Source organism: Apteryx rowi, unplaced genomic scaffold (genome assembly GCF_003343035.1).
Source record: "Apteryx rowi isolate R43461 unplaced genomic scaffold, aptRow1 scaffold_15, whole genome shotgun sequence".
Lineage (NCBI taxonomy): Eukaryota > Metazoa > Chordata > Aves > Apterygiformes > Apterygidae > Apteryx > Apteryx rowi.
In genome coordinates, this window is record NW_020447752.1 from 5,199,152 (window position 1) to 5,226,127 (window position 26,976).

The 26,976-nt window shown below is 42.0% G+C and overlaps 1 protein-coding gene across 1 annotated transcript in view; it reads right to left on the reverse strand.

Moving 5' to 3' along the window:
- The window catches only part of GALNT9 (polypeptide N-acetylgalactosaminyltransferase 9), a 157,922-nt gene that overhangs the window by 91,418 nt on the left and 39,528 nt on the right, over positions 1-26,976 (reverse strand). Inside the window, exons 3-4 of the mRNA XM_026058798.1 lie at positions 10,144-10,310; positions 7,863-8,037 (exon numbers count right to left, since the gene is read on the reverse strand). Of these exons, the coding sequence (XP_025914583.1) occupies positions 7,863-8,037; positions 10,144-10,310 (342 nt within the window). The remainder of the gene's footprint in view (positions 1-7,862; positions 8,038-10,143; positions 10,311-26,976) is intronic.

Sequence of the window (26,976 nt, forward strand, 5' to 3'; positions counted from 1 at the left end):
TATCTAAGTCAGCATACTTTATAGGCACTTAGTAGCACATACTGTTGACAAATTATTAATCGGAACAAGAGGAAAAACTCTCCAAGGCATATTCACAGACATGATGGATTTCTGTAACCTAAACATAATCGCAACATTCAGCTTTAAAGGTAGTGCTTGGCCCTGTCCAGGTTTTTTACATCTAATAAAAACCTAGCAGACTATTCTGGCTGGAATTTGTGTGACAAAAACGTTCTTCCCTTTCGTCCCCTCTAAAAATATGTATTTGTCAGCATTCTCCTCTCTTTCTGAATAGACTGCTACTGGATGGCTATAACCAGAAGAGAGAGAACAGTAAATTTAGTTCTCTTATAGACTCCACTRGGCTAATGGGTATTTTTAATTGGGATTTATTTCCAGTTTCAGAAATTTAGTTGCACACTGCTGAAGTCTCATTCCCAGGCCTCAGCCCTGCGGCTGACAGTGCACGGTTGAAACTCTGTAAAGCATATGGCTTTCCCATGATTTCAGCAGGCTCCCCACAGGTACAAGGACGTGCTGGCAGGCACATCCACAACGGGTGCTTTGCTAAGCAACTCCTTCTTGCAGAAACTCTCATGGGGAATTTGTGGAAGGAATCCTTGATCAGGAGCAGAATCACAACAAAAGGTTGTCTTGATTTGTCAAAGACTGTGGAGTATATCACGGAAAACAGCACATACATTTCATGCATTTAATGCTTTTGCCTACTGGTGGGTCTGGATTTTCCAAGGTGCTGAGCACCCACGTTGACTTCGGAAGAAGCTCTAGCACAGCCAGTACTGTGGGCCTCAAACAATAAGCACTCCCAAGAGAAACACGAGAGTTGGTAAAAGAATTGGAAGGCAGAATTTAACCCAGAGTATAAAGTAAGCCAGTAAGGAGACCGAGAGCAATGGCGGGGTCATACTGTGCTCAGACTGACTTCTCTAATCCCGTTGTAAGTCCACCTCTGAACATACATGCATTCTGTGTTTAACACTGGGCCAACTCAGAGCAGCTCAAATGCCAGAGGAAATCACAGCAAACAAAAATTGTATGCCATCTTACATCCTAATCAGATTGTCAGAGTGTCTATGCCAATGGGAAAGTCTGTTTTTTCACAAAGCTAAAAAGAACAGCTTCTTCCCAAGCACAGATGAAACTAGTTAGTAATGAGCTCCTCAGCACACATGATTATATAATTCTCCCTTTAAATATGTAAAGCCACCTGCTGACTTCAAGTAGACTTTTTAAAAGGCAAAACACAAGAATAAACACGTGATCTAAGAGCAATCATATGCATTCTGCAGGCCAGAGCCTCAGCTGTACAACTCTCTCGCTTCAATGGACTTCACAACATCCATGAAGCTTTGCCAACATGCATCGACCAAGGAGCTCGCCCCGAATACCTAGARCTCCTGTCAGTTCTTAGGTAGATCGATTATATTATGCATCTGTCAATATCCCCTTCTGTTTCTAAATGACATTTCTTCTGAATATGTCCAAAACCCAACCACCTCCTAAGTGACAGGGATTGTGTTGGGAAAGTTTTCTCCTAAATTCTGTCCCTGTCACAARTGATCACCCTACTATCCTAGACTTTGGGTTGTTCTGAGATAAGTGTATGTCTTTTCTTCCTATCATCACCATTCTAATTTTTACTCCAATAAAAAATGAAGAACTAATATTAAAAACATCCCCCCTCCTTTTTTTGCTTTTTACTTTTCAYAAAACAGAATTCCTTTTTCTTCTAGTAAGCGCTCTTCCATATATGACATAAATGAAAGACAACGTGGTCTCACCTGTTAGATTTTATTGCTCAGTGGGTTTAACACTGTACTTTGGCTGCACCACTGCTTGCTATCATGAAGCAAAAACTTAACACAGAAATTGAAGAAAAAATTCTGTGTAAATTGAAAGCTTATTTTGCATGTGAWTTTATATGCTGCCTCAGATTTCACTGACAATATACATTTATCAGATGCAGACAAGCAAATCTACTGACATATATAATTTTTCACTGAGGCCAAGCGAGGAATATTTCATGCGGAATATCTTTCCYGTAAATAAGTGTTCAGAGCACTGAAAAAAAAAAAAGAAAATCATACTCCCTTCCTCGCTCTCTGAGAGAGCAAATTCCCCATCTGTTGCACCTGACATCTCTATCAGCGTTCCTCTAGGCCCTGCGAGCTTCCAGACCTGCAACCCCCAGCCAGAACGGGGTGAACGCTGCAGAAATGCCTGCTGGAAAGTTAAAGATCAGCCATTTGGCTGCCAAATCTGAATAGCTCTTTTCTGCACCACTGAAAAGCAATGAGGATGCTTCAATGAACRGTCTAGGTTGTTTAGGTAGATGAATAGTTGAAGCTGCTTTTCTGGCATGTCCTCTGAATGCAAGCTGGCACTTCCCCGTACATCCAAAAAGCCCACATGGCCTCTTGCATGCTTCCCTCTTTACTCAGCTAATATTAGGACACTTGCTATCTGAAACATGTATTCCATTAAGTTACCAGATTCATCCTAAGTGAGTAGTAAAGGCTTTGGAAATGGAGAAGCTCCCTCAATAATCATGTCCTCTCCTTTGCATCTGCATAAGCACCTAAATAAAACTTCCCAGGTCCAACTCAGCACGATACCAGGGATGATGTAATAAACTGCATCCTGAGCAGGAGTGATACCTGTGAACCCTCAGCAGGGGAGGAACTGCACAGGACAAGGACTAGGAACTACTACCCTCACCTTCAGCACTCTCTTATTAGAAGGGATGATCCATGAGGACCTTGGAGGTGCTCCAAAGAGCCATGTGAGCTCAACTGGAAAAGCAACATGGAGAGTTTACCTGCTGGTAGAGTCCAGCTTATAATATATTGCCTGAAAACATTAACAGGGGAACTTTCAGTGGGGAGAAAAGCACTTGTGGCTTTGCCCTACCAAAGCGTAACCGTGTCTCCGTTACAGAGTAGTTGGGATGAACAAAGACAGTTGAAGTTTAGGAGGAAATCAGATCCCTCTTTGCTTCACATACTTTTTTGAGAATCCGTTACTTAGAGCCACTACAACAAACCGCACTACACATTACAGTATAAAATAGCACCTATAAAGTATTATCCACAGACCTGGGGATCTTGATCTTTAGCTCTTCCTCTTAGTTCATTAAAATCCCCATTTTCTATCTTTTTAAAGCACTGCCAACTTCAGGGATAATCTATAATAATGGTCTGTGTGTGGCACAGACTGAAGGACACTAGATGTGTAATTCAGSTCCTTTCTCATGTCAGGTTCTCCCTGTCTCTCTGGTATATTGAAATTTTTTGATGAAATTCTTGTATTCCACCGTTTCCTCATTGATACTTCCCCTTTGTCTGGCAAAATTTTAATTACTACAGTACTGCATAACTCCATTCAGTGCTCCAATATTACCTCTGTGATATGTGCAAGAGTAATTCCTAAGATAGGAAGCAAGTATAATACTCAATCATTATGTCTCTTTTATGCCTCCTAGCACTCTCTTTATGGCTGCCAATATATTGTTGTCTCTGTCTTTCACTTACCGATTTCTGCCCTCCTTCACTCAACGTGTCCTCTTTCTCACCCAGAGAATTAACACCCCATTCTCTGCCATCTTTTCTCTTCTGATCCCCAACATCATGTGTTCCAGTTCTCTTCTTGTCACATTCTCTCCCATCTTTCAAAGGCAGGAGGCTATATAATGCTCTACGTCTCCAGCAACACAATTAGCAGCTAGGATGAGATGCTCCGTACCCAGTGTTACTGCGTACTGCTTAATGCACAATGGGTGGACTTAATACAAAACTCGCAGAGCAAGACTGCTGAAATCTTGAGTGGCATGAAGGGAAAACTGAACTTTACAGACTTAAATATACCCACAAACAGGAATGTATGACCTTCTGCAAAGGTACATTTTTAAAGACAGAAATAGCTGCCTTTCCAGTAAACTGTCAAATATGGACCTCCTCCTATATTCCCGTTCACTGGAGCCTTTTAGTAATGCTTTTCCAGTATCACAACATAGACATTCTCCCATCGTTCATCTTTCCAGAACCATCTGTTTCCATTTACTCTTCTCATTAAATTTTATTCAAATTCCACCGTACTCCTGGCCTTTTCCTGCTCTAAAAGGGTATTGCCTATAAAATACAGGACACAAAATTAGGAAGCATCAGAGATGATTGGTGAATAACGGACTTTATGAGGTCTGGCACACTGCAACCATCTCTCTCCTTGGGTAGATCATATGGCTGATCAGGTGCAAACTTKCACCCACATTTCCCTCATATTTGGGGTGCTTTTAACAGCTATCTCCACTATGAATTCATGCTGCAGCCTCTCAGTAGCAGTACTGATTTGGAGCACTATTCAATTGCCTGCTTCCACAGCTCCTCTAGGAATGTAATCTCTCCGAGACCTTTCGCCTTCTGTCAGATCTGGCTGAAACTGGAGACTGACAGACAGATGCATTTCCATCCCAGCACAACCGCGTAACATGGCTTTCTCTGGAAACCATAGTTAAAAATACAGGCAGAGGGAAAGTAGCTACTTTTCCCCATCATAGCCGTACAATACATAGAAAACTAACTGGGACTGAGGACCACAGAACAGCAATTTCCAAGAGTACTGGAAAAAGAAAAAAAAAAAGTCCTTTTGTCTTTTCTGAGCTAACACGACAGTGGGAGAGCAGATCCTGCTTTATGCTAAGACTGAAATGAGTGCACTTGACAAGYGCCAGGGGTTTTAAGCATGTCCATGTGCCACTGTCCTTGCTGAGCCCTGCCAGGAGCAAGAATAAAATGTAGCTGCAATATGATCCTGCTGCCTTCACAGGGAGCCACCTTCCACCTTGTTCCTGTTCACCTCTTGGCCATTAGTACTTCCCCTTGCAATCGTGCAACCCCAGGACACTTGTCCCACTGCCTTTCCGACTGCAGAGAGCAGCAGCCAGGAAGAGAGGAAGGCCGTCTCCAGCAGTGAATATTCATGGGTGTATTTTGAGAGCTCAGAGCATTACATTGCTATCGGTTCTGCCGGGATGCTGCTCTAGACACTGACTTCTGTTGACAGTGAGTAGCCATTAAAAACAGAAGTGGTGCTACTGCAGGACAGGCAGAATTTTACATACAAACTGTACAGGGAAATTTTTACATACTTTTCATTTAAAATTCCATTTGAGAATTAATAGTAATGGCTGCCCTTTTACCTAGTCCTCTCTACTCTTACTGTCTGAGCAGTAGAATTAGCTCACACTACCAGATGTCTTAAGGGGAACAGATCAGTAGAAAATCTCTGCTCTGCACTAATCTGTTTCAACACCTGAGAGGCAAAAAAGCAGCAATTAAGCACAGTAAAATAAATAATTCAATAGTTAATTTGACCTGCCAGGTTGTAGAGGTTTTTTTTTTTTTTAATATATCCTACCAGACTGTATTTTAGTTTAGAAGTGGTGCCCCTGGAGAGTTTTGCTATGAAAGTCTGTAAAATTCTCTAGTGCAATATAAGGCAAAAGTTCATCCTTAAATGAGGCAACAATTGTTTAACGGAAAGTTTTTTTGTTGTCACAGTCCTGCATGTTTCATAAGAAAGTGATAAAGACCTCCTCTGATTCTTTACGAATTAATCTTCCAACTGATTAAGCAGATAAAGCAGCCATTGAGTGGAAAACTAAAATTGCACTATAGATACTTGACTTTCAGATGGAACATAAACCAAACAAAAAGCTAATGTTCTTTTCTGCAGGAAAAAGAATTGGCTTCTTTTTAATTAACTCACAAATAATCCATAGACAGCTCTGAGGGGGAGCAATCCACGTGGCCTCTGAATACATGAATATACACTTAAAATGGGGGGAAATGTTCACCCAAAAGGAGAGACTAACTAGGAGAAAAGAACAGCAGTGCTTTAACAAGATATGCATGACTACCAAGTTTATACTGTTATGTGATAGGGGTAATGCTAACCTGGTGGGAAAAGTTAAAGCTGCCCAGAAGGAAGCTGTCCTTCCAGTCCCTCCTAAGTGGAAGGTGATGAGATGAAACTCAAGATGACAGGCCATCACATGAGCACTTGTAGAGGGACAGAATTAAAACTAGGAGGAAACAGATAGAAGAAGGATGGAKATGGTTGCCTGTGGGCCCAAAGGCGGAGGGGAAGAATTGTGGGAATACTAAAAGGGAACACTGTTAGCCTTCACGGGTTACTCTGAAAGAAAGAGGTATTACGCTTCTGATGCATGTTTGCTATTCTCATTCATCTTCTGTAGCTACTCCAGAAGCAAAGCTGTCTCAAAGCAGCTGCAGAGATAGGTTCAACAGTATTACTGAAACTTAAAATGCATTTGTTGAGGGGAGCATATACTGAAAAGGATGCAGTAACCACAAATACCTTTTTTCTTGGATACACACACACTTTCATTTACTGCTGTGACCAACCAATAAACCCRAAYAGCGGAAGAAGGCTCAGAGGAGATGGGCAAGGCAATGTGCCCATAAAGCTCAGGGAAGAATGTAGTGAGGGACTGACCATCCCTGTTGCAAAGACAGCTGAATTTATCTCAGCACAAAGCGGACCAGAGGGTGGCCTTTGTTTTAGAAAAACAGCTATATCAGTTGAGTGGATCAACAGATTCTGTAAATGTGTTTTCCTGAGTGTGCCCAGGAGAGCACCYAGAGCATGCTCTCACCACTGCCAGGTTTCAGTCCCAGATTCTGTCCAGTAGCTGATACTACTCTACRTTCACATTTGCAATGACTTGAAAGATACAGTTGCTTAAAAGTAAATAAATAAATTAAACTCAGCTCTTAAGCTTACAGAAAATTACTACAACTGCTGTTATAGTGCTTGATGGGAAAAAAGAAAGGATGAATATAAACCAGGTGCACTACAACAAGACTTATTTTATTGCAGCTTCCATTTGATAAAGATATTCATGAACATATAAAAATAAACACTCCATTCCTTTGCAACTAAATTTCTCTCTGTTTTTAAGTGCAGCTATTTTTAAGTTTTAAATTCGGGATATCTCCCAGAACCGCAGAGCACAATCAGCTCCACTGTAATCCTGCATCATCATTATCAAATAGCAGCCCCACTTTCAAAAATATACATTTCACATACTGCAGGTCCCCAAAGCCCTTTTTCAGCTGACTGTACATATCAGTTCCGTCAGACCTGACTTCCAGTAATGCCAAATATTGGCCACTGAGTGGTGCTGCAAAGATTTACTCCAGCTGAAGATCTGGCCCATTAAGCTGAAAACTGCTTACCAGAGTTAATATTGCTCCCTTGCAAAACAAAGGGGATGAGGAAAGGTGTGCTAATTTCAAGCCCCATTAAAAACACAGGAGATAATTCAATGTTTCCCTCAAATGTAAATGCAAGAAAATTTATGAGGAAATCAGGTTTGTATTCAAGTTTCTAAGAAGAAATGATAGAAAATGACAAGGAGATRAAATACAAGTACTTGAAAGCATCCATCTGCCTTGAGCTCAGAACCTCCTTAAAGGKGTTTCCCCATTTGCCTGCTTTGGAGGCCTCTGGTTCACGGCAGTTTAAACTGCTTCCCTTTCCAGCAAGTTGTGCTAGAGCCGGGACAGCAGCTTTTAATGGATCTTGCAGCCCTTGCAGAAGACTGTCAGTGATGTTGCAACAATCAAGAATAATATTCAAATGTAATTGCTAATGTGATAACACCAGCCTACAGCCATCTCATCCTTGCAGTTCTGCAGCTCCCCTGTGGCTGAGCCAATCTCTTTTCCAGCCTTTGAGAGGCAGGGCACAGGGTAATGGTACTGCTCTTCCTGCGGGAATACARAATGTAAGACAAGAACATTATTATCAAAACTTCTTACCAGCCAATGTTGAACTCAACATGAGCGTCGAAGAAACCAACGATAGGAGAGGTTGCTGCTTTCCAGCCCTGGATTCTGGCTCGAATCAGTCCTTCGCGTTTGTTATTGCGCACTATTTTCACCAGGCCTGGGTATCGCTTATTGACGTACTGGTCCAGATTAAATTTTAGCTCAACTGTAGGGCAAAGAAACACAAAAATATTCAGAATTAAAAAAAACCATAGCCTTATGATATTACATTTGAATCTGATTTATTCAGGGAAAGAAATTCTTAAATATTCCCAAATCTTTAGTCACCTTCACGAATACAAACCAAGTACTGCAACTGTGGCAAGGATCAGTTCCAGGGATATCAGCTAGGAGAAACCCTATACACATCAGAGCAGTTACTGTAGACTCACACAGGTATAATATGGCCTCAAGGATGTGCATATTGTTTTAGAGAGGTAGTTTGTCTAAATGTTTTTAAAAATAATTACTGTTCTAACACTCTGATCATTTCCAGCAGGCTGCAAGTGGCCTCTACAGGAGCAATTCTGACCCTACGGCAGTATAACATGGAAGACTGGTGGATTTATGCTGATCAGTAAGAGTTTGACAAGCAACTTCAATGGATTTTGCATTAAGACCTTATTCAGATCAGAATCAATTTCCCTTAATTTTAAGGCTTTCCCCTTAAATATAATTAAGACTCCTCAACACCAGGCTTCTTACTCTTTAAGCTAAACAAACATTGAAYATTTCAAACAGACTCCTTTTTCTCTGTTCAGTTTCAGGCATTCAGCCACAGGTAGGGCAGAACTCCTTCACTCCTTTATTCAGCTTCATTTCAATAGGCTTATAAACAGGCAAATTACTAAAATGGTCTACATATTTAAAAAAAATCAGTCTAGTTTAGTAATCCATTTATGCTACAACTTATTTGCAATGAGACTTTTACTCATATATATTTATTAAGAAAACCAGTAGAAGCTTCCAAGACATGAGAAACTTCATTTTTCTGATCCATATAACACAGCAGAATCATCAGCATCCAAATCAAAGACCTGATAAATCTCCACTTACCTAGAAGAACGATGGAGAAAAGTCACATAAGAGCTCACTGAGAAACCATGAGTCCAATTCTCTGTATTACACYGACTGAAACACTTTGCAGTCTTAGATATCTACTCCACAGGTTACACTGCTGTGACTGAAAGCAGAATTGGACAAGAGGTTTCTTGAACCTATCTATTTTGGGGCTTACTTGTATTTTAATGGTTTGTTTCAATCCTCTGTTCTCTTTGGGGTTCTTGAAAAAGAACAGCAACTAAAAACTGAAAGTTTTAAAGCTCTTGAGTAGTGGAGGAAATGCTAAACCTGAAGCCTTATTTTAACAAATATGATTTGAGAAGCTGCAACAGTTCTAGGAGTCTAAGCTCTAACAACTTGAAACACAACAACTCCATCAGCCACCTGCCTCCTATAGGCGCTTCTTGCCCTAGTGTCCTACAAAACACGCGGATCACTAGCAGCCTACACATGCTCATGCGTGTTTTCACTTTGATGGCTGTTAATAGAAGTGCTATTTTTACATTAATGAATTACATGACCTGCAAGTTGCAGGTGCTGTGTGTCCATTTTGTTGTTTCATTCTCAGATCTAATTTATTTCCTACATCAAAAAAAAAAAAGCAAAAGCAAAAGCAAAATCCAGTATTATTAACACCCAGATAAATCAAGCAAAAGCAGGGTGTGCTTCCATGTAAGAGCTGAAACTATCTTTAAGGAGAATCTGTAGCCTTACTTTTCTTTGGAAGCAGAATTTAAACTTTTGGTCTGTTAATGACGATATTCTTCTGGACCTGAAAACTTGGAGAAAAGGGTTGTTTCTATATTAAGATTGCCTGTACAAATGCCATTCATCCCACGGGGAATTCCAATGAAATCAGCAGGGTTTATCCACATAACGTTTATTTGTTATATAAATAATAAATATTTATTCATAGCTTTGTGAAACTGGCCAATTGACCACCTCATCAAAGAAACAAACTCTTGCAAATTCTACTGACTTCAAAGGAGGTAAGTTAATTTATATCAACTTATTATTGGGCCATAAATCAGTGGTTGCACATACGACCTTCCTCCCCAGCTGTTTAAATGCAGACTGACTCAATACTGTTTCAGTCCAACATTAAAAAAATGCACTCAAGCCTGAAGTAACCAAACTCCTTTTGATTTGCATTTCACATCCATTAGGGACACAGGACACAGTACTTAGAGGAAAAGTTACGTGTGTTCACCATTGTCACTGTTGTCATCCACCAGAATGATCTCTTTGAGCAAGTGCGACGGGGTGTGATTCACAACGCTGTGCACGGAGCGCAGGATGACGGACAGCGCCTCGTTGACAAATATAAAGACCACGGAGATCTGGGGCAGGTCATCGGGGTAAGTCATCTGTTTGCACCTAGAGGGAACAAAGGAAGAACTGAAGTCCCAGCAAAACACTGAAAACAAATTGTCCCCCCATCCTCCTTCGCTCTCCAGCACACGTGGATTTGCCACCTTGTTCTTTCTAACCTACCTGGATAAATGGCAGCTCCGAAGCAAAGCTTCATTTGAGTGCAAATGAAGACCCAGCAAAAGCTGAAGAGAAGCGGCATAGCTGGGGGCAGCTAATTTTTCATCAGCTTGGTGAAAACGCAAGTATATCTGCATGCATACAGATTTGTAGGGGAACGCAGTTTCTGGAGGGTTAAAAGCTTCTCATGAAAACCACGGGAGTATCAACGACTCTGCTCAAAAACACCCTGGAAAACCCCACCATGCTGTGGCTTGCCCGTGCTCCCGAGGAAACCTCTGAAGTTCTGCCATTAGCCCCGAGTTAGATCTCATACTCATAAAACCAGGACCCACTCAAGCAAACTTTGGATTTGCCCAGACAAAGAGCATTTGCTTCCATTTCTGAATTGTTGCTTGCGCAGCAGTAACAAACATATGATGCTTGTTTGTTGTACAGACTTGCCTACAGTGGGATATTTATAAAACTGATTTGCCCTGTCTGAGACATCACCTCGGTATCCAGCTAATTGCTGAGATTCCCAGTTCCCTCGTGTGCTTGCTCACTGATGCATACAAGTCACCATAGACCATTCTGAGAAGAAAAACTGAGGCCCGGAGGAGGGAGCTGCAAAGTCACGCAGCACAGAGCAGAACCGCTGCTTCCCCCAAGCACCATCCGTGCCCCTCTGCAGCACCCTGCTGCTTTGTTTTAATGAAATTCTCTCCCACTAGCAAAGATGCTAACTTTAAAAAATTACCTACATGTTCTCACAGTCAAAAGCCATTCAGAATTACCATAGCAATTACTAAACCTGCTCTCTAAAATACTGCTAATGATATCACAGAAAATGACTTCTCCTGCTCTTATCAAACTTTCTGACCTCTTTGCTCATTACTTTGGCATAATGATCACTTTTCTCCCCACTATCCACAGTTATTGGATGTAGGGGGAGAGCAACCGCTTGACTGTTGGGTAACCTCTGGAAATCAGTTATGAATTCTAGAAAAGAGCAATTATTCATAATTCCTACTCATCCCAGCACTTTTTGCTGAGAGACCTGGAGTACTCGGCATTGATTACGGTGTTACTATGGCTACGTCCTGGCTGCTTGCYAGTGACCTGCACCATAAAGACCACCACTGGGTCGAACTTCTACATAGGATTGGTATACAACCTAAAAATAAACCCAGAACAAAGACAGAGATTTACAGGAGCTGTGACTGCTCTGATATAGCCTCCTTTTTGAATTTCTCTTTGAATGTGATTTTCCTCTTGACCACACCAACGTATCAAAGAAATCCATCAGGAATATTTCTGTAACACAAAACAGCCATCAGCTAAAAGCACGGACCTTGCAAGATTTCCCTTGATTAGGGACATCTTTGATCTGGCAGCAATTTGCCTCCGTGCCTCACTTGTATCAGCAGGGCACAGCAAATTGCATTTCAGTAAATCAGACAGGTACCAACTAGTGGGTGCATCGCCAGGGAGAGTGAGGCAGAGGGAGCCCACCCAGGGCCACGTCTCCCGCATCAGCACTTGGAGGAGTAGGGAAGAAGTGAAGGAAAAAAAAGCATGGCCAAAGCCTGGGGAGATGAAGGGATGCTGTGGCAGAGGAGGAGGAGGAACAGGGAGGATGAGAGGGCAGCAAAAACAGCATTTGCAATGCAGAGGGGCAAGCAAGGGCAAGGAAAGATGGGCACAGGCATTGGAGGTAGAGTGGTAGCTGTAGAAGGAGCAAAGTATCTTGGCTAGAAAATAATTGCAAACTGCTGAAATAGTGCAAGACCACAGTGGTTTAGGCTGGGCTTCCTTTGCCTTCTGATCAAGAAATTTTGCTGAGTTTTTCTGAAGGAAGAAGTATTTGTTTTTCCTGGTAAGTGGACTGGAACGCCTGGGGACCAAGACCTACTTTTCTGTCCAGATTGACAGGTTAGGTAGGGCTAATCTCCAGCCCTGTTTCTCCATCCTCCCACATATGTTCTGAGAAGATCAGTATTTCCAACTCAACATCTAAATCATAACCTCCACTTTTGATCTATCTGTTCTTCCTCATATTAAATCAATGCATTATTATCCTAAGAGCGATTCTAAGTGCTCTCCTGTTTACAAGGCTCTATTCCTGCCTTGGGGCTCAACAACTACCCACATTACAGGGCACCACTGGGCTGCTTTTGATAACGGGCTGTTCTGAATTCATTATCCCTCCTGGGTTAAGTCACTCTTGTCACTTCAGACTGTAACTTCCTTCTGTGAATTCTCCCCCTTCTCTGTCAGCAGGACATAGCTGAAAAACTGCATTATGTCTGTATTTGGAAAGAGTGCTCCAATCATCACATATTAGAATATCTAGGGTAACCCAATTACAACAGGAATAMCTAGATGAACAAAAGCAGATCTCAGAATTTGGCAGAGGTTAAAAAGGTGTCGTAATTTTATCTATTACAGCAAGGCTGAAGAACAGCAAGAAAAGCTGTCCAGCTGAGTAAACTTTTCAAAGTATATTAATGATTTAGGAGTTTACTTCCTGCAGATTTCCAGTCAACCTTGGACTCTCACCTCCTTCAGTCACTTCCGAAAATGAGATGGATGTGCTGAGGTAGTCAGGGAAAAGTACTGGTCCACTAACAAACACTTCAGAGGATGTCTGAGAACACCAGCAATCCCAGGCAATGGGCCTTCTCTGAAAAATCAGTGGGTGCTTAAGTGCTTTGTTGGATTGGCGCCCAAATGTTTCCCAATGTATTCTGTAACTAGATCCCAGCCGCAGCAATTTACAGTTAATACTTCCTTCATTCCAAGAAACCCTAACCAGCAATTGACGCTCCAAGCCAAACAGTGACAGTAGCAATAGTCGCACGCAATTATGCTCCACCATCAAAGAACAACTATGCCCACCATACCGTTACAATGTCTTAACAACTTCACTCCTGCCGGGATGCTGACAACAGACGGAGTGCATTGCAATGGATAACCCAGTCACTTGTGCCATGGCAAGCACAGCACAGACTCTTAGAAACAACTTCAGTAATACCTGATCAGAGCCATTCAATCTTAGGGCATAAATATTATGGAATAACTTGTAAAAAAATGCAACAAATGGTTTGTTACTGATTAATTGCTCTTTGCTGGCAACACAAAGCCACTCCAAGATCCAAAAGCTTTGTTTTTCCTCATTTGAAGGGGCAGGTTATTGCTGCAAGCTGAACATGAGGCCTTTCAGCCACAAAAGAGGGACACAGGAGCCTAGATTTGCTACATGGGGATGACAATTACACTTGCCACTAGGCACCTTGGGGCTTGCACCACTGGAATATGTGCTCATGGTAGCTGCCATGACCTTGCCAGTTGGTTATAGCTTCTCACCTGTGACGGACTGTGACGCCCAATTAACTACACCACCTGCCTTTGCTGACATTCAAGATTCCTGATGTCTCTGGGCCACAAACAAAATTGTGTATTCGTCTGGAAAGCCAACATGAAAGAGAAAGGATGAAAGTGAAGTTCTGCTCTTTCTGACTTCTAGGGCGTATCAGACTAACTTGATTCGTCTTTCAGTGAAAAACAGAGCAGCAGCCTCCCCTCCCACAGCAATGTGCTCTTCCCTGCATGAAATGTCGAGAAGTCAGAGTGTCAGGAGGACATGTGAAGTCCTCAGGGCAGCCCTTGACTTTGGTCTTGAGGAATGGCGGCAGATAAGAGATCACTCTAGAGATGTCTCAGGAAAAAAGTACGGCCATAACAAGTCTAATTAGTTTTAATAAGCCATAAAGCATCCTCTCAGAAAACAGTTGGAGCAGCTGTCTGGAGGTGGAGCGAAATCATTAGGCAGGAAACCTATGAGCTACAGATGGAGAAGCTTAACATCAAACTCAAACTTTAACCATTTTGAGATGAAAAGTAACCAGAAGATGAAGACCTCAAACTGCATGAAGGTGTCCCAGCAAATAGACCCTGACATGCTTCAACCTGATCACCAAAAGGACTTAGTTAAGAATGTAAGAAATCATCCATTTCTGGCAGCACCGATAACGTGCAGTAAAGTGCATTGGTGTTTAAGGCAGCCCTTCGCTGGGCGCAGAGGCTCACTGCCATGCTCGGAGAGTGCACAGCACGTGCACTAAGTCCAGCACTCAGCCAGGGAAGAGGGAGTCCTGCCAAGCTCTCCACACTTTCCTGCTGTAGGTCTGATCACTTACGAACTGCAGCTACCGGGTGAGCAAGGACAATTACAAYAATTGAAAGTCAAATCCTAACCTCATTAACATCTGTCTAACACTACCGAGTTCAGAAGAACTTATCAAAGAGCAGAGATTTGAGCTATGTGGCAGTTAGCGACGGTCTAGCTGGCCAGGCATCGCTCACATTTGCTATTACTCTGATCCTACATTAGTACTGCAAGCTGTCATCAGCTTTTACAACTGGCAACTGAATTCAGGTCTGCACAAGGAGCAATGCCTCTCTCCAGGGCAGATGTGTGCGCTGCAGAGAGAAGCATGCCGCTGGATGCATTTAGGACTAGCGATTCCAAGCAAAGGCTGAYGATGCCACAGCTAATCATTTCCATGGGCCAGCTGAGAATGGATTTGACCTGATATGCGAAACAGCCCTTCAGGCACCTTTCATACAACACACCAAGCCTCAAGCCTGAGGCATTCTGCTGCTGTCTTGGGAAGACTCTTTGAGGGTTTTTGCTCTGTATTGGCTACCGCAGAGCCTGGCTGGCAACCCAGAGGTATTTCCTTTGTACATGACAGAGCGCTGGATGTCAGATCCTTTTTCTCTACTCTGGAGACGATTTTCACTCATGGTCTCCCTTGCATAGAACTGGTTTCTCAGATTAACATTTCCCAGCCCCTTAAGACCAACTGTGAGCACTGCCTACACAGGCATAAAGAAACCGGAAAGACTCTCCAGCTGACAGACCAGAACCTTGTAAAAAACAATCATGAACTACCAAAGAAAAGGTTGCAGATTAGAAACTGGGGCATTGAGAAAACAAAAGCTTCTCAGCTGCACATCAACCAGTTCATGGCAGCCCTGTGGGCTTGTAGGCAGAAGAGAGAAGGAAACCTTTTGTCTAAACCTTCATTCATTCCTTGATTGTTTTTGCTCTATTTGTATCTGCTCCAACAGAAATGCATGAAGTCCCCTCTTTATCCAAGCTGGTCTTCCATTCTGTTGGAGTTGCACTATTTTTTGTGAAGGGCTGGCACTACAGCAGTGCTGGTAGTTCAGTGGATTACCAGGGAAAGAAAATTTTTCCTAGTCCCCTTCTCCTGCCTCCTCTCCTGTCTGTAAACTTACTAACATCAAAAATTAGTTTTGCTTGCAGACCTTAATATACTTAGTTTGGAAATGGAGTTGGCAATACATTTAGAGACTTCTGACAGCTTTACCCTTCAGGAAGAAATGCAAACAAAACTAAAGCTGCTTCATGAATCTTTAAAGTATATAATACAGGATATGTTTTTCCAATGAACCACTGGGATGGAGATGACAGTGAGTTTCTCTCCTTCACAAACTTTTAGGGCCTGCAGCAACCTCCTTTGCAGTTCTAGCACAAAAGCAAACCCAACGTGCTCCATCCTGGGAAGACTGCACGTTAGTCTGCGTTCATGTTTTATAACCACAGCAGGAGAAAGAAGAGGAACAAGCCCTTTGGTGKGCATACGGTCAATGAAAGGAGGAAAATAAATATTAAAAAAGATGATTGAATCCTTGCTCATTACTGCTAGCAAATACTACTTTTAACCACCAGATCAATGCRTATTGTGACCCCAGTTGAACCCAAGGCTCAGATTAATCGCACACTCATGCTTACCTTTTAGTACCTAAATGTTGCTGTGACTTCAGGGGGAACAGCAGAAGACTTACGACAGCTAACTCGCTAAATTTAGAGGCCAGCTCAATGCCTGATTTTTTTCTCCAGAAGGCTACTGAGGCTTTACAGCTATTGCTAGATTTAATAGTAACTTTTCAGATGCAGAAATAAACTGGCATTACTCTCTTGTTCTGCACTGGCACAACAGTGAAAATGTGACAAGTGTAAACACGTCCTTTGCCAGCAYGGGACTCAACTGCTGACCAGTCAGCGGCAAAAGCAATGACAGGCTACAAAACTGATGAGCTTCATGGATCCTGAATCCATCAGGCAGAGGATTCCAGCTCCTTACTAATTCTTCTTCTCAACAGAGGGTATTAACTGTATTACTCCATAACATTCTCTTTCTGTTGAGGATGGATTTTTCTCCCCTATCCAAAAGGAAAAAAAMCAGGAAACTTTGGAGTTCAAGACTTGCTCCAACTTTCTCCCCATTTTCAGCTCAAGGATGGCGCTCTGTACGAATCACATAAGTACTCACACATGTGAAGAAAGGAGCACTGGTACAGAAAACTGATGCTCTAAGTACGTTGAAAGAAGCAGCTCTTATATTTACAACTAATCTAAAAAGAAGCCACAGCTGCTTTCATAAAAAGTCTATAAAATCTGGTAAGGGGTGTCTTCACCATGGCTACTCCTTCCCAGACCTGTGCTGCCCAGTGGAACAGCTTTCATTTTGATTTATCATTACAAAAGAAAATCAACACATTCTCCTTTTTCCTCACCTGAATTTATTTGGGGATGTGCAGATACAAGATAAGGTGCAATCCTGGTTGGTGCTGCAAGCTTGCTAGGCAGCTCCATAAAGCCATCAACACTGATGAACAGTTTTGGGGGCRACTGCTTTACCTCCCCCTAAGTGACAGCAAAATAAATTGGGATAGTTTTTCCTCTACCTCTGCAAGCACTATGACACTCCTGTCAGTATTTGGACATTCGGCATTAATACTGACTTCCTCCATTCATTCATTTTTGGGTCCTCAGCAAAGCAAGGGTTTGCCAAAGCAACTAAAGCCAATTTTGAGCCCTAATGCCTGAATCTTTTCAAAAGAGCAAACAGAATGACAGTGCTGCAAGAACRAAATGTAATGCCAAAGAAACGACTGCCTTTTCTACTGCTCCTGTAGGTATGASAGATCATCTTCATTGTATGCATTGTTTAAAAAACTCCTATGTCAGGACTTTACAGTCTGCAAATGGTCAACTTAGCCAACTAACTTTGATCTGACTTCAGTTGCTCCCTTGGCTACACTACTTGCTCCCAGTCCTCAGCAGTTAGCCTTGAAGAAGAAGAAATTCATTAAAATAAAGACACGCCCCTAACTGTTCCTGTGTGCATAATGCATCTGCTCCTTATCCCATGGTGCTTCAGTGCTTCATATTAAAGGGGAACCAAGGGAAGTCAACTAGTACTATCCATCCTCTGCTTTCTGGCACACAGTGATGTCCATGGTCATTTTCAGGGTTATAATAAACAGCGATATTAAATCTACCCCATACTGTTGGAATTCTCAGCAGCTCTTTTCTCATACCTGCTTGCCTTTTTCTCTTATTTTGCACTCAAAAATCTAAGAAAGAAATCACACATATTCCTCAGAAAGAGATCAGGCCAAATCCTTGTTCCTGTGCTAATCTCGAATACTTCCTGTATCAGTGAAAAAATGTCCTTTAATATCGATCAGAAACATAACATGGGAAAAAGGTAACATCTTGTTTTCTGTAACTTTTATGTGAGTTCCTCCCAATCCTTCTTAGAAGCTCCTTGTATTTGCTGTGGCGGGAACTGATTTGTTCAGATCAATTGCAGCTTTACACTGACGTGCTGTGTACAACTTTAACAAAAGGTGTTTCAACAGATACCAGGTTCCTAAATGCACCCTGACAGAGGAATTAGGAGAATGACAGTCTGCACAGGCTGATTAACCTGTGCTACGTGAAATCAACCCCCCAAATAACTCCTGTGCCCTAACCATCACATTAATTCCCCTTGCAACAGAGGCATGCGTTTCCCAGCATCCTTCTGCTCCTAGGAATTTCCCACATTCTCAGACTGAACAATTGGACTTCATGCCTGTATGATTTGCAGAATGAGGAACAGCAGCAGCTTTTTTTTAAAATAAAAGCCTTCTAAGCCTTAGAACTCTCTCTTCTCCATCCCATTTCCTGAGGAAAAAAAAAAATCCAAATTTATAGGAATTTCTGTCCTGTAATACAGAGAACCATTTCAAGCCAGGACAGAGGCAGATCCTCAGACAGGATAAAGCTCTCCATGAAGTTACACTGGGAACCATGGGACAGGGGTTTTCTGAGAGTTAGATAATCATTTTTGTCCTTTTTTGTTTCTTTTTAAATTCCAAGCCTCTGCAACTGGGATTAATTTATGCGCACAGTGCAGTCAGTTTGGATAGAAAAAAACACAGAACACACACATGGATCTCTTGTTTTCTTACACCATTACTGCTCTACCAGGCTTGACTCCTCCCTCCTCTCAGACAAATTATTTGATTTGTATTGTAGAAAGCCTTAAGAACTGGCAATCAGGGACTGATGGCCCAATACATATGTGTGGTTAACATATGAAGGTGGTCCCCACTCGCAAACAGTATTAACCCCTTAGATTTCAGATTACTAGACTCCTCAAAAGCAGCTGCTACACATATAAAGTAAGAGGCCCTATATCTCAGGGAGCTATTTCTGATTTTCTCAGGTAAATATCATCAGAAATACATCATCATGGTCTAATATTTGTATCTATTTAGACAGATAAAAAATGCTAGAACTAGTTCCACTCACTTTTAAAACAAGCCCTTTCATTAACATGAAAAACGGCTAAAAACTCACACTCAGATCTTTCTATAGTCGAAAGTATTTGTCTTTTTTTGGTAACTTAACTTGAATCACCAATATGTTTTGAAATACCATCTGCAAGAAATTTCCACTCTATCCCCTAGTGTGCCCATTCAGATCTGCCTGTGGCTGTATGCACGCTGCATCACAAAGCATTACGCTGATTAGAAATTAGCAGAGAAGCCGAAGTCTGCTTTCAAATGTTCTTCAAAAATCCCCAAAGAACCTACAGCCCCCATGCATGTGACTCTATTCTTATTTTTAATGGTACCACACTTAAATTTAAAAAAGACCCCAACTAAATTCCAGATGACATGTATTCTGCCTAATTTTATGTGATTTATTGGACACTAAAGATCATCATTCTCAAGATTTCTGGGAGATCCTGGTCCTTGTTCTAACTGGACTTTTAGCTTGCATCCTTTATGAGTGAAAACTTGACAGAGTTGCCTTAAAAAATAAATACAAACTTGGTCTTGCAAAGTTCTGCTTTGAGATTTGGGATCTCTTTGCACTTGAAACTAAGTAGAATATAAACATCAGTGAAAAATCAATGAAGTGATACTAAATAAAGGACAAAACTAGAGGAATTTTACCTATTGACACTAGCAGGGCTTTGATTCCAAGTTCCTGCCAGCAAAATATATTCAGAAAACATTACCTTTTGTGCAATTTTTTTGAAACTTAATTCAGGGAACTACAATCTCTGTGGAGGACAGAGACTACAATCTCATCTCAGTGCTTCACCAAAACTAAGGCCTCATATTTTGAATAGGGAAGGTTCACAAGGAGTTATTCAAGAAGCCAGAAAATCTTTCCTAGAATGCATTCACAGAATGGGCTGCCACCCTGTGGCACCACTTCCTGCTATTGCCACCAGTGGTGGTTACTCACCAGCTGGCAATGTGGAGTCAGCTCTTCGGTTACATTTCCACCAGTGATTTCCAGCACATCTTCCCATTGAGAAATGCTCTGCCACCCAAGGGGATGCATCAAGATCCCCCAAAAGGATCTTTATGGCAAAGTATCAATGAATCCCAGCATGTTTGCAGCAAGTGAGAAGATAACAGCCCAGATATCCAGAAGTAGACGACCCATCTTAAGATACCACCTTCTCTGGCAATATCTCAAATCTTTGCACTTGAAGTTCATGCCAGACATAATTAAAAAAAAGTGGAGTGGACAAAATCACAGGAATAATTTTCAATAAATAACGTATAAGAGTAATCTTACCATTTTCCATTTGCACAGAATAGGTTGCTGTATCCTTGAAGCTATTTGTTATTCTGATAATAATATGTAAACACAGAAAGTTACCCTTGACTATTTAAAATTTTGCTGCAAGTATTTAATATTAAAAATTCAAGGTACCTTTGTTTGATGTTGACTATCTCAATCCCTCAGCTGGCACTGTTAATGCTGGACAGAGGCAGAACATCACATTGTTATCTAGAAATGTAGGGCAATAAAAAAGTTTTCAAGGTAACTACTGTAGAGCTCTTCACAGATTTCATTAAGGGCTTGCGGTCACGTTGCATGTGGCGGCGAGGAGGAGGATAGAGGAATGCAATCATTTCCCACTATTACTTCAGCTAACAATGTTTTTTATGGTCTCGGGAGGACATACAACAATGTTTGGCAAACAATCCTTTCTTTAATGSGCTCCAGTGTGTTTCACAGGAGACCTGCTTTAATCTCTGGTCAAATCCAGTCATGTAGCAGAACGTTTCTTTCTACCCATGTACAAATACAGGGCGGTTGGAGGAGTAAACATGCAAACAGGAGGTCAGTCATGAACCGAGTAAACCCCCCTGAGCTTGCTCTGCTGATGCCACAGCAAGAAGCTGTTAATACCCTGCTGTCCCAGTGATTAGGAGGCTGGTTTTGGGTTGAAGCCCAAAAAGGGAGTGTGACCCCGCTAATCAGAGTGCTTGGTGTCTGGAACTGATGCAGAAGCCAACTGAGCTAACGAGCAATGGCCTTGAAAGGTTTAAACAGTAGTCACAGGGTTTTTCTCTTGCTTTAAATAGATTGGTTTCTGTCAGAGTGAAAACAGACCAGGTTTATGGTATGCGGGAGGAATTATGGTTCAAATAGTCCGGTGTTCCAAGAACAAATGCATAAAGAACATTGATTTAGCACTGAAAATGGGAGTATTAAATCCACGATGTTGAGATGCTTTCTATGGCATGGAGCAGAGAAAGTGGCAGCAGCAGCTGTATGTTTCTAAAAAGGCATGTCCCTCAGAGGTGGGCAGAGAGGACAAATGAAGGTGCACGTGCTGCATGGACTTCGCTCAGAAGACGGCGGGGGAAGTTGCCTGAGCACCTAAGCTTCTGTATAGCTGGTGGTGGAGCACATCCAAAGGTCTCAATGGACTTTGGAGCAAGACCCTGTAGAATAAATCACTGGGCAAAACCAGCTCTGTCAAAATCTGCAAACAGTCAGATGCTGAAGTGCTGCTCAGACAATACTGCGCTTTACATCTTTCCCAGTGATACTTGCAGGATTCTTCTTAGCGTATTCTGTTTTGTGAAGTGTCCTATTCAAGCATGCCTTACCTTCATTAGGGTTACTCACACACTTAAAACTAGAAACATATTTAAGTGCTTCATTGGACTGGAGCCTAACTGCACTTTCACAGCTTTTGTTTAAATTAAAGGCTAGCTAGAGGTGAACAGCACAGTATTAAACAATTTCATGCGTTTAGAAGTTAAATGTTAACAACACTTTCTTACCTTCTAATTATTTCAGGCACTTCAGAAAACTGCATTTTAATTTACTTTTGGCTACCTTTAGAAATAAAAACAATTTTAAAAAGTCCAGGCACGCTTGCTGTCTACTACAAAGTTAATACTAGGGCACTCATTTCACAGCAGCAAAACACTTCAACGTATGGGGAGTTTTTATATTTACAAGCTCTTACCTTACTTCACAAAAACAGGTCAGCATATGCTTACCTCTCACTCAGGTTGACAGAAATTAGGCACGTCATAAGCCAAGCAGGGTACTTCAGTATAATTATAAATATGGATGGGCCAGGGACATAGGCTGGTATTTTCCTGAATTCATGTATCTATGGCCATTGTACTTGAACACTCATGCACTGCTCCTGCCCCACGCTCTCCTTAGACAGCGTTCCTTTTTCCGCTCTATGTTCTCTGGCGCTTTTTCCTACTTTCCCATAGAAATTTTGAAGTCACATCCTCAGTGTTTGGAGACTGAAAATAATTTGCAAGCAGAAAGAAATCTAGAACTGTGTGGTCTGCAGTGGGGGAACAGATTATTCCCACTAACCGTCTGCCCAGCAGACTGAAGCTGTGGCCACAATGATGCCCTTCTTCATGTCTCACCTACAGATGGATACATTCATCCTGTTCCATCCTGAGTATTTGCTTCAAACGTTTGTTTTGAGAAACTTTCCCCCTCTGCTTCCAGAGATTCCCAAATCTGTCAGGCAAAGGAGTTGAGTGCTCCTCAATGAACAAACAGAATACAAATTCCCCATCTCTTGGGCACACTTGGCTTAATAACTCTGAGGCAATAAGCCAATAAACTAGCTGTAGGTCATGTATATATTTTCAGGCAGCGTACAAAATCCAGGAGCAAAGCTTCAGTGTCATTTTTATCTTGAGTTTAATGTAAACTGCACCGTGACCCTCTGGGAGAACTGTGTCCTAATGAAACATCCACGGAGGGGATGCAAGCTCACTCCAGCTGCTGCAGGAGACAAGCGTTCCCTTTTTGGATAGACAGAACTGAAATTTATGCCCTTCCTCTGGAATTTTAGGGTACAGTCTAAATTCACAGCAGAACCCAAGGGTATTTTAGTGCACTTTTATTTAATTATTATTGCTGCTGTTAATATTCTTCTACCATTAGTCAAGTCTGAACTACTGTCTCTGCCAGAAAGGTATGTTTCATACTACCCTAGAGGCTAGCCCACTGTTAGGTCATTTTGAAGACAAAATACATAAATGCAGACTAACAAAAGCCTGGGAGCTTAGAATAAATAATATACTCATCCCTTGGAGCAAAGAAGAAAATAAACTAATTAAGGAACTATTTGACAATCTGAAGGCATCTTACACAGGTAAAATGCAACTCCACAGGGCTTAGTTTCTAGAAGCTGAGAAGCAGGCAGCCTTTGCATAAGCAATGCACAATTAGACATGAAATCTCCTACAGTTTAAAGCTGACTCATGCCTGGCTGATAAATCCTCTTGCACCCCCCCCAAAAAAATTTGTGGGTGCACTGCTCAGATCAAGGGATTTGTATTTTGTCTGGCAGTTCTCATTATATCTGTTTAATTCAGATATATAAGGAGAGATGCATCTTTGTGCTGGGTGGCCAGTTCTGCTGTTCTCCAATGGACAGCTTCTCGTCATTGCTCAAGTGATCCCCTACCCAATATATCGATTATACTACAATTCTCCACAAAAAAGAGAGAATAATGTTGCCTCCTCTTCCGTCACTACTGTTAACCTTCTGCAGAGCCAGGGCCTCCCAGCTTTCCTCCTGGGGAGGGGAGATAAGTAACCCTGATTTGGAGCATATTCCAAGCGTTATTTTCATGTCTATATTAATGTATACTCTAAAGGTGGTCAAAGTAACATACAGAGGAGTCTCACCTTAAGAAACTGCAGCCCATACCAGTGGCTTCTTCACAAGGAGCAACTTTGCCTCAAACACAGATTAATTACGAACTTAGCCATCTTTCTAAGATGGCGCATTTACTTGAGCACTGAATGAAAAAGAAAGACTACACCAGGAACACGGGGCCTGCCGTGCTTTCCCCAGCGACCCGGCCATAACAGTACCTTAACTAGTTAGAGGCTCCATCACAAGCTGCGTGGGCAAAATGGAGTCTCCCAGCTGGACCTCCCCAGAGCTAACAAGACTGTTCCTCCAAACTCTCAGGGACGCCAAGACCTACGGGATGGGGAAACTCACTGTACACCACAGCTCACGCTCTGAGCTCTTTCTCCTGCACAACAGGATGGGGTTTTGCACCACCTGGGATTTCTGAGGCTTACCAACACATACCACGGATCATTTGTAGGTGTGTGTAGAGCCCTGAGCCTCGGTGGCAGGGACTGGCCTGGTGCTGGCTGCCCGAAGGAGGGCCTCAGGGCCCCCCACACTCCAGAAGACTTCTCTGGGAAGGGACGTTCAGCTGCTGCAGGATTTCCTGTAGGATGCAGGCCAACACTGCCCTTGTTTCTGTTTCACAGCGATTTCTTGCTAGGACAGCCAGCTGGTTTTGTAGGAATTTAGGGAAAGGAATGAACGCCACAGACGGCGTGGGAAGAGACCCAACCCTGCAATTCCCAGACCTCCCTTGGAGATGCACCTGACATGGCAACTGGGTTTGGCTCTGGCTTGTTTTTGAGATCATAGCAGAAGGCTTAGAGGCAATGCAATAGAAGCCAAGAATTTTTCAGAAAAAAATAGAGAAGCAGCAAATACAGAGGCCCCATATTTCAACACCATAAAACTATCAAGCAGCTTAACTGGCAGGTGCTGCTTCAGAGAAACAAAAACTTGGAAAGCGTCTTGATCAAGCTGACCAAGACAGGGAGCTTACATTTGCTGGCCTGCGACAGTAATGTTCTGGCTCTGGCTAACTTGAAGAGCTGCTCACTTTTATGAGCACTAAATTCACTCAAAACAAGAGACATGGGCAAAACAAGCAAGAACTGACACTATTAAAATGAAACACTGCCCCAACTTGGAGTCCACAACTCAGTTTTATTTCAGACAGAAGAGTAAATTGTCTGACATTTTGACCTGTTCATGTTTTTATCACAAGGACACAAACAACAACAACAACTAAAACCCCTTTATATTATTTGACCTGAAACCTTGACTTGCTTATACTGTGTGACCCACTGAAATAAAATGGGCTTTTCTCTACATAGGCACTAAAATTAGGTAATTAAGTTACTTCAGGAAGGCATTTGGAGATAATACACRCCTCCCATAGTGAGCTGAATCAAATTAGCATGCTCATTTTAAGCAAGAAAAGGGGAAAATCTTAATCTAAAAGCATTACAAGGAACTCCTTTAAAGCCCGAAGACAGGACATAAGGTATAGTTTAACTGAAACACATGTAGGAAAACTTTAAAGAAAAAAAAACAACCCAAATTCACTGCCTGACTTGTCCTGTTACCTCTTTTCATCCTCTCATGTAATATCATGGAGTGTAACATAACATGACAGTTGAGATATTTACAGGAATACCCTTTTCTCCCTGGAGCTGATAGCAGGCAACAATCAGCAACAGGCCCAGGGGAGGGAGATGAAAGGAGCTTTAAAATGCCAGCGCACAGCRCAGACAACGAGCTGCACATCACTGCTGGAGCTTGGGTAGCGCTTCTGCAGCATTAGACTCAGTGAGACACATTTTACGGACATATGCTTTCTTGGGAAAGAATAATATATGCAACTTGAGAACAACACCCCCAAATAGCTGTTCTTATGGAGAAAACACTCCTTTTGCTATGAAAATATTGCAGCTCTCCATTTTCAAGTTCAGAAAATAACTATACTCAGAAAATCATACTTCAATTTTATTTCTATTTTTTAAAGAAAATCAATCATGTGATTAAGGCACCTGTACAGTAGCAGGTCACAAYGAGCTACCCTTGCGCTCTGTAAGAAAAACTGAGGGATGCAAAGCAGCTATTTCATCCCCTGGTCTGTTCTCCCACCTGAAAACAGTGCTGCCTCCAGCCTCATGACCCAGTTTCCCCACGGTGCAGATCAGTCTTCAACACATGTTGCTAACACAGAAAATTCCCTCTTCTTTATTCATGTCTCAGGGGATTTAAGACATTGGATAGGATTCACCTGAAATCCCATTTAAGCTAGTTGTCCCAGGTTCCTGAGGGAAGAGACCTCCAGAGAGCATTACACACCACATGTCTTCAGCAATTCTACCACGTCTTCTCCTTCTCCAATGACCATAAAGGCAGCCTAGCTGATCACCTTCAATTAGATGTCTAATTTTTAGTCCCTGTTATATAATATGCAACCCAGTTTAGGTAAGCTATTTATGTATTCAAACATACTTTCTGGTACAGGCAAATTGTAGGGAATGGCTTCAACTCTTAACTGCGTTTAAATAAAATGTTCAATCATGCTCCATAGGTAATCAAATTCAACCTCCACTAAATATACATTTATTAGTGCTGACAGTCACGAAGAACTTGTCTTCAACAATTAATATACAGAAAAACACTGCAAAAATGTAACAAGACGGAAATTACAGCATCTGAATGTAAGGTGGGTTTTTGGAAAAGGTCTTTCATTTTTATTATTCTGTTTCACTTGAACTTGCTGATCCTCCTTTCATTATCCCATGGGCCAGCGTTAATAATCAAGATCTACGCTATACACTTCGTGGTATAATTAAAGTCACTACTTAATTAGAAAGCCTAGCTAGCACTAACCAAAAGGGAATCAATAACTTATCTAATGGGGAAAGGCAGAGAGAACTGCTGTACAATACCAGAAATAACTGCGAGATGTTGCTGTCCAGCACTGCTGCTGTGAAGACACTCTAGCAGCATGGAGCCCAGCTCACCGGCAGTCTCTGGCTGTGAGCCAGGTCTTGCAGTAGACTTTGGCACTGTCCACCCAAATGCTACAGGGTCACCGATCCCTATGCAGAGTATTACTGTAGTGCAACCTGGGCATTTTCATGGTCCTAGAATGACTCGTGCTGTACCTCTGCTGATCAAGAAAAAGCATTCAGAGTAGCCAGAAGAACCTACCTAATTACCAACTGGCCTCAAAAACTATTTGGCAACTTTCTCAGTAATTTTTTACTGTT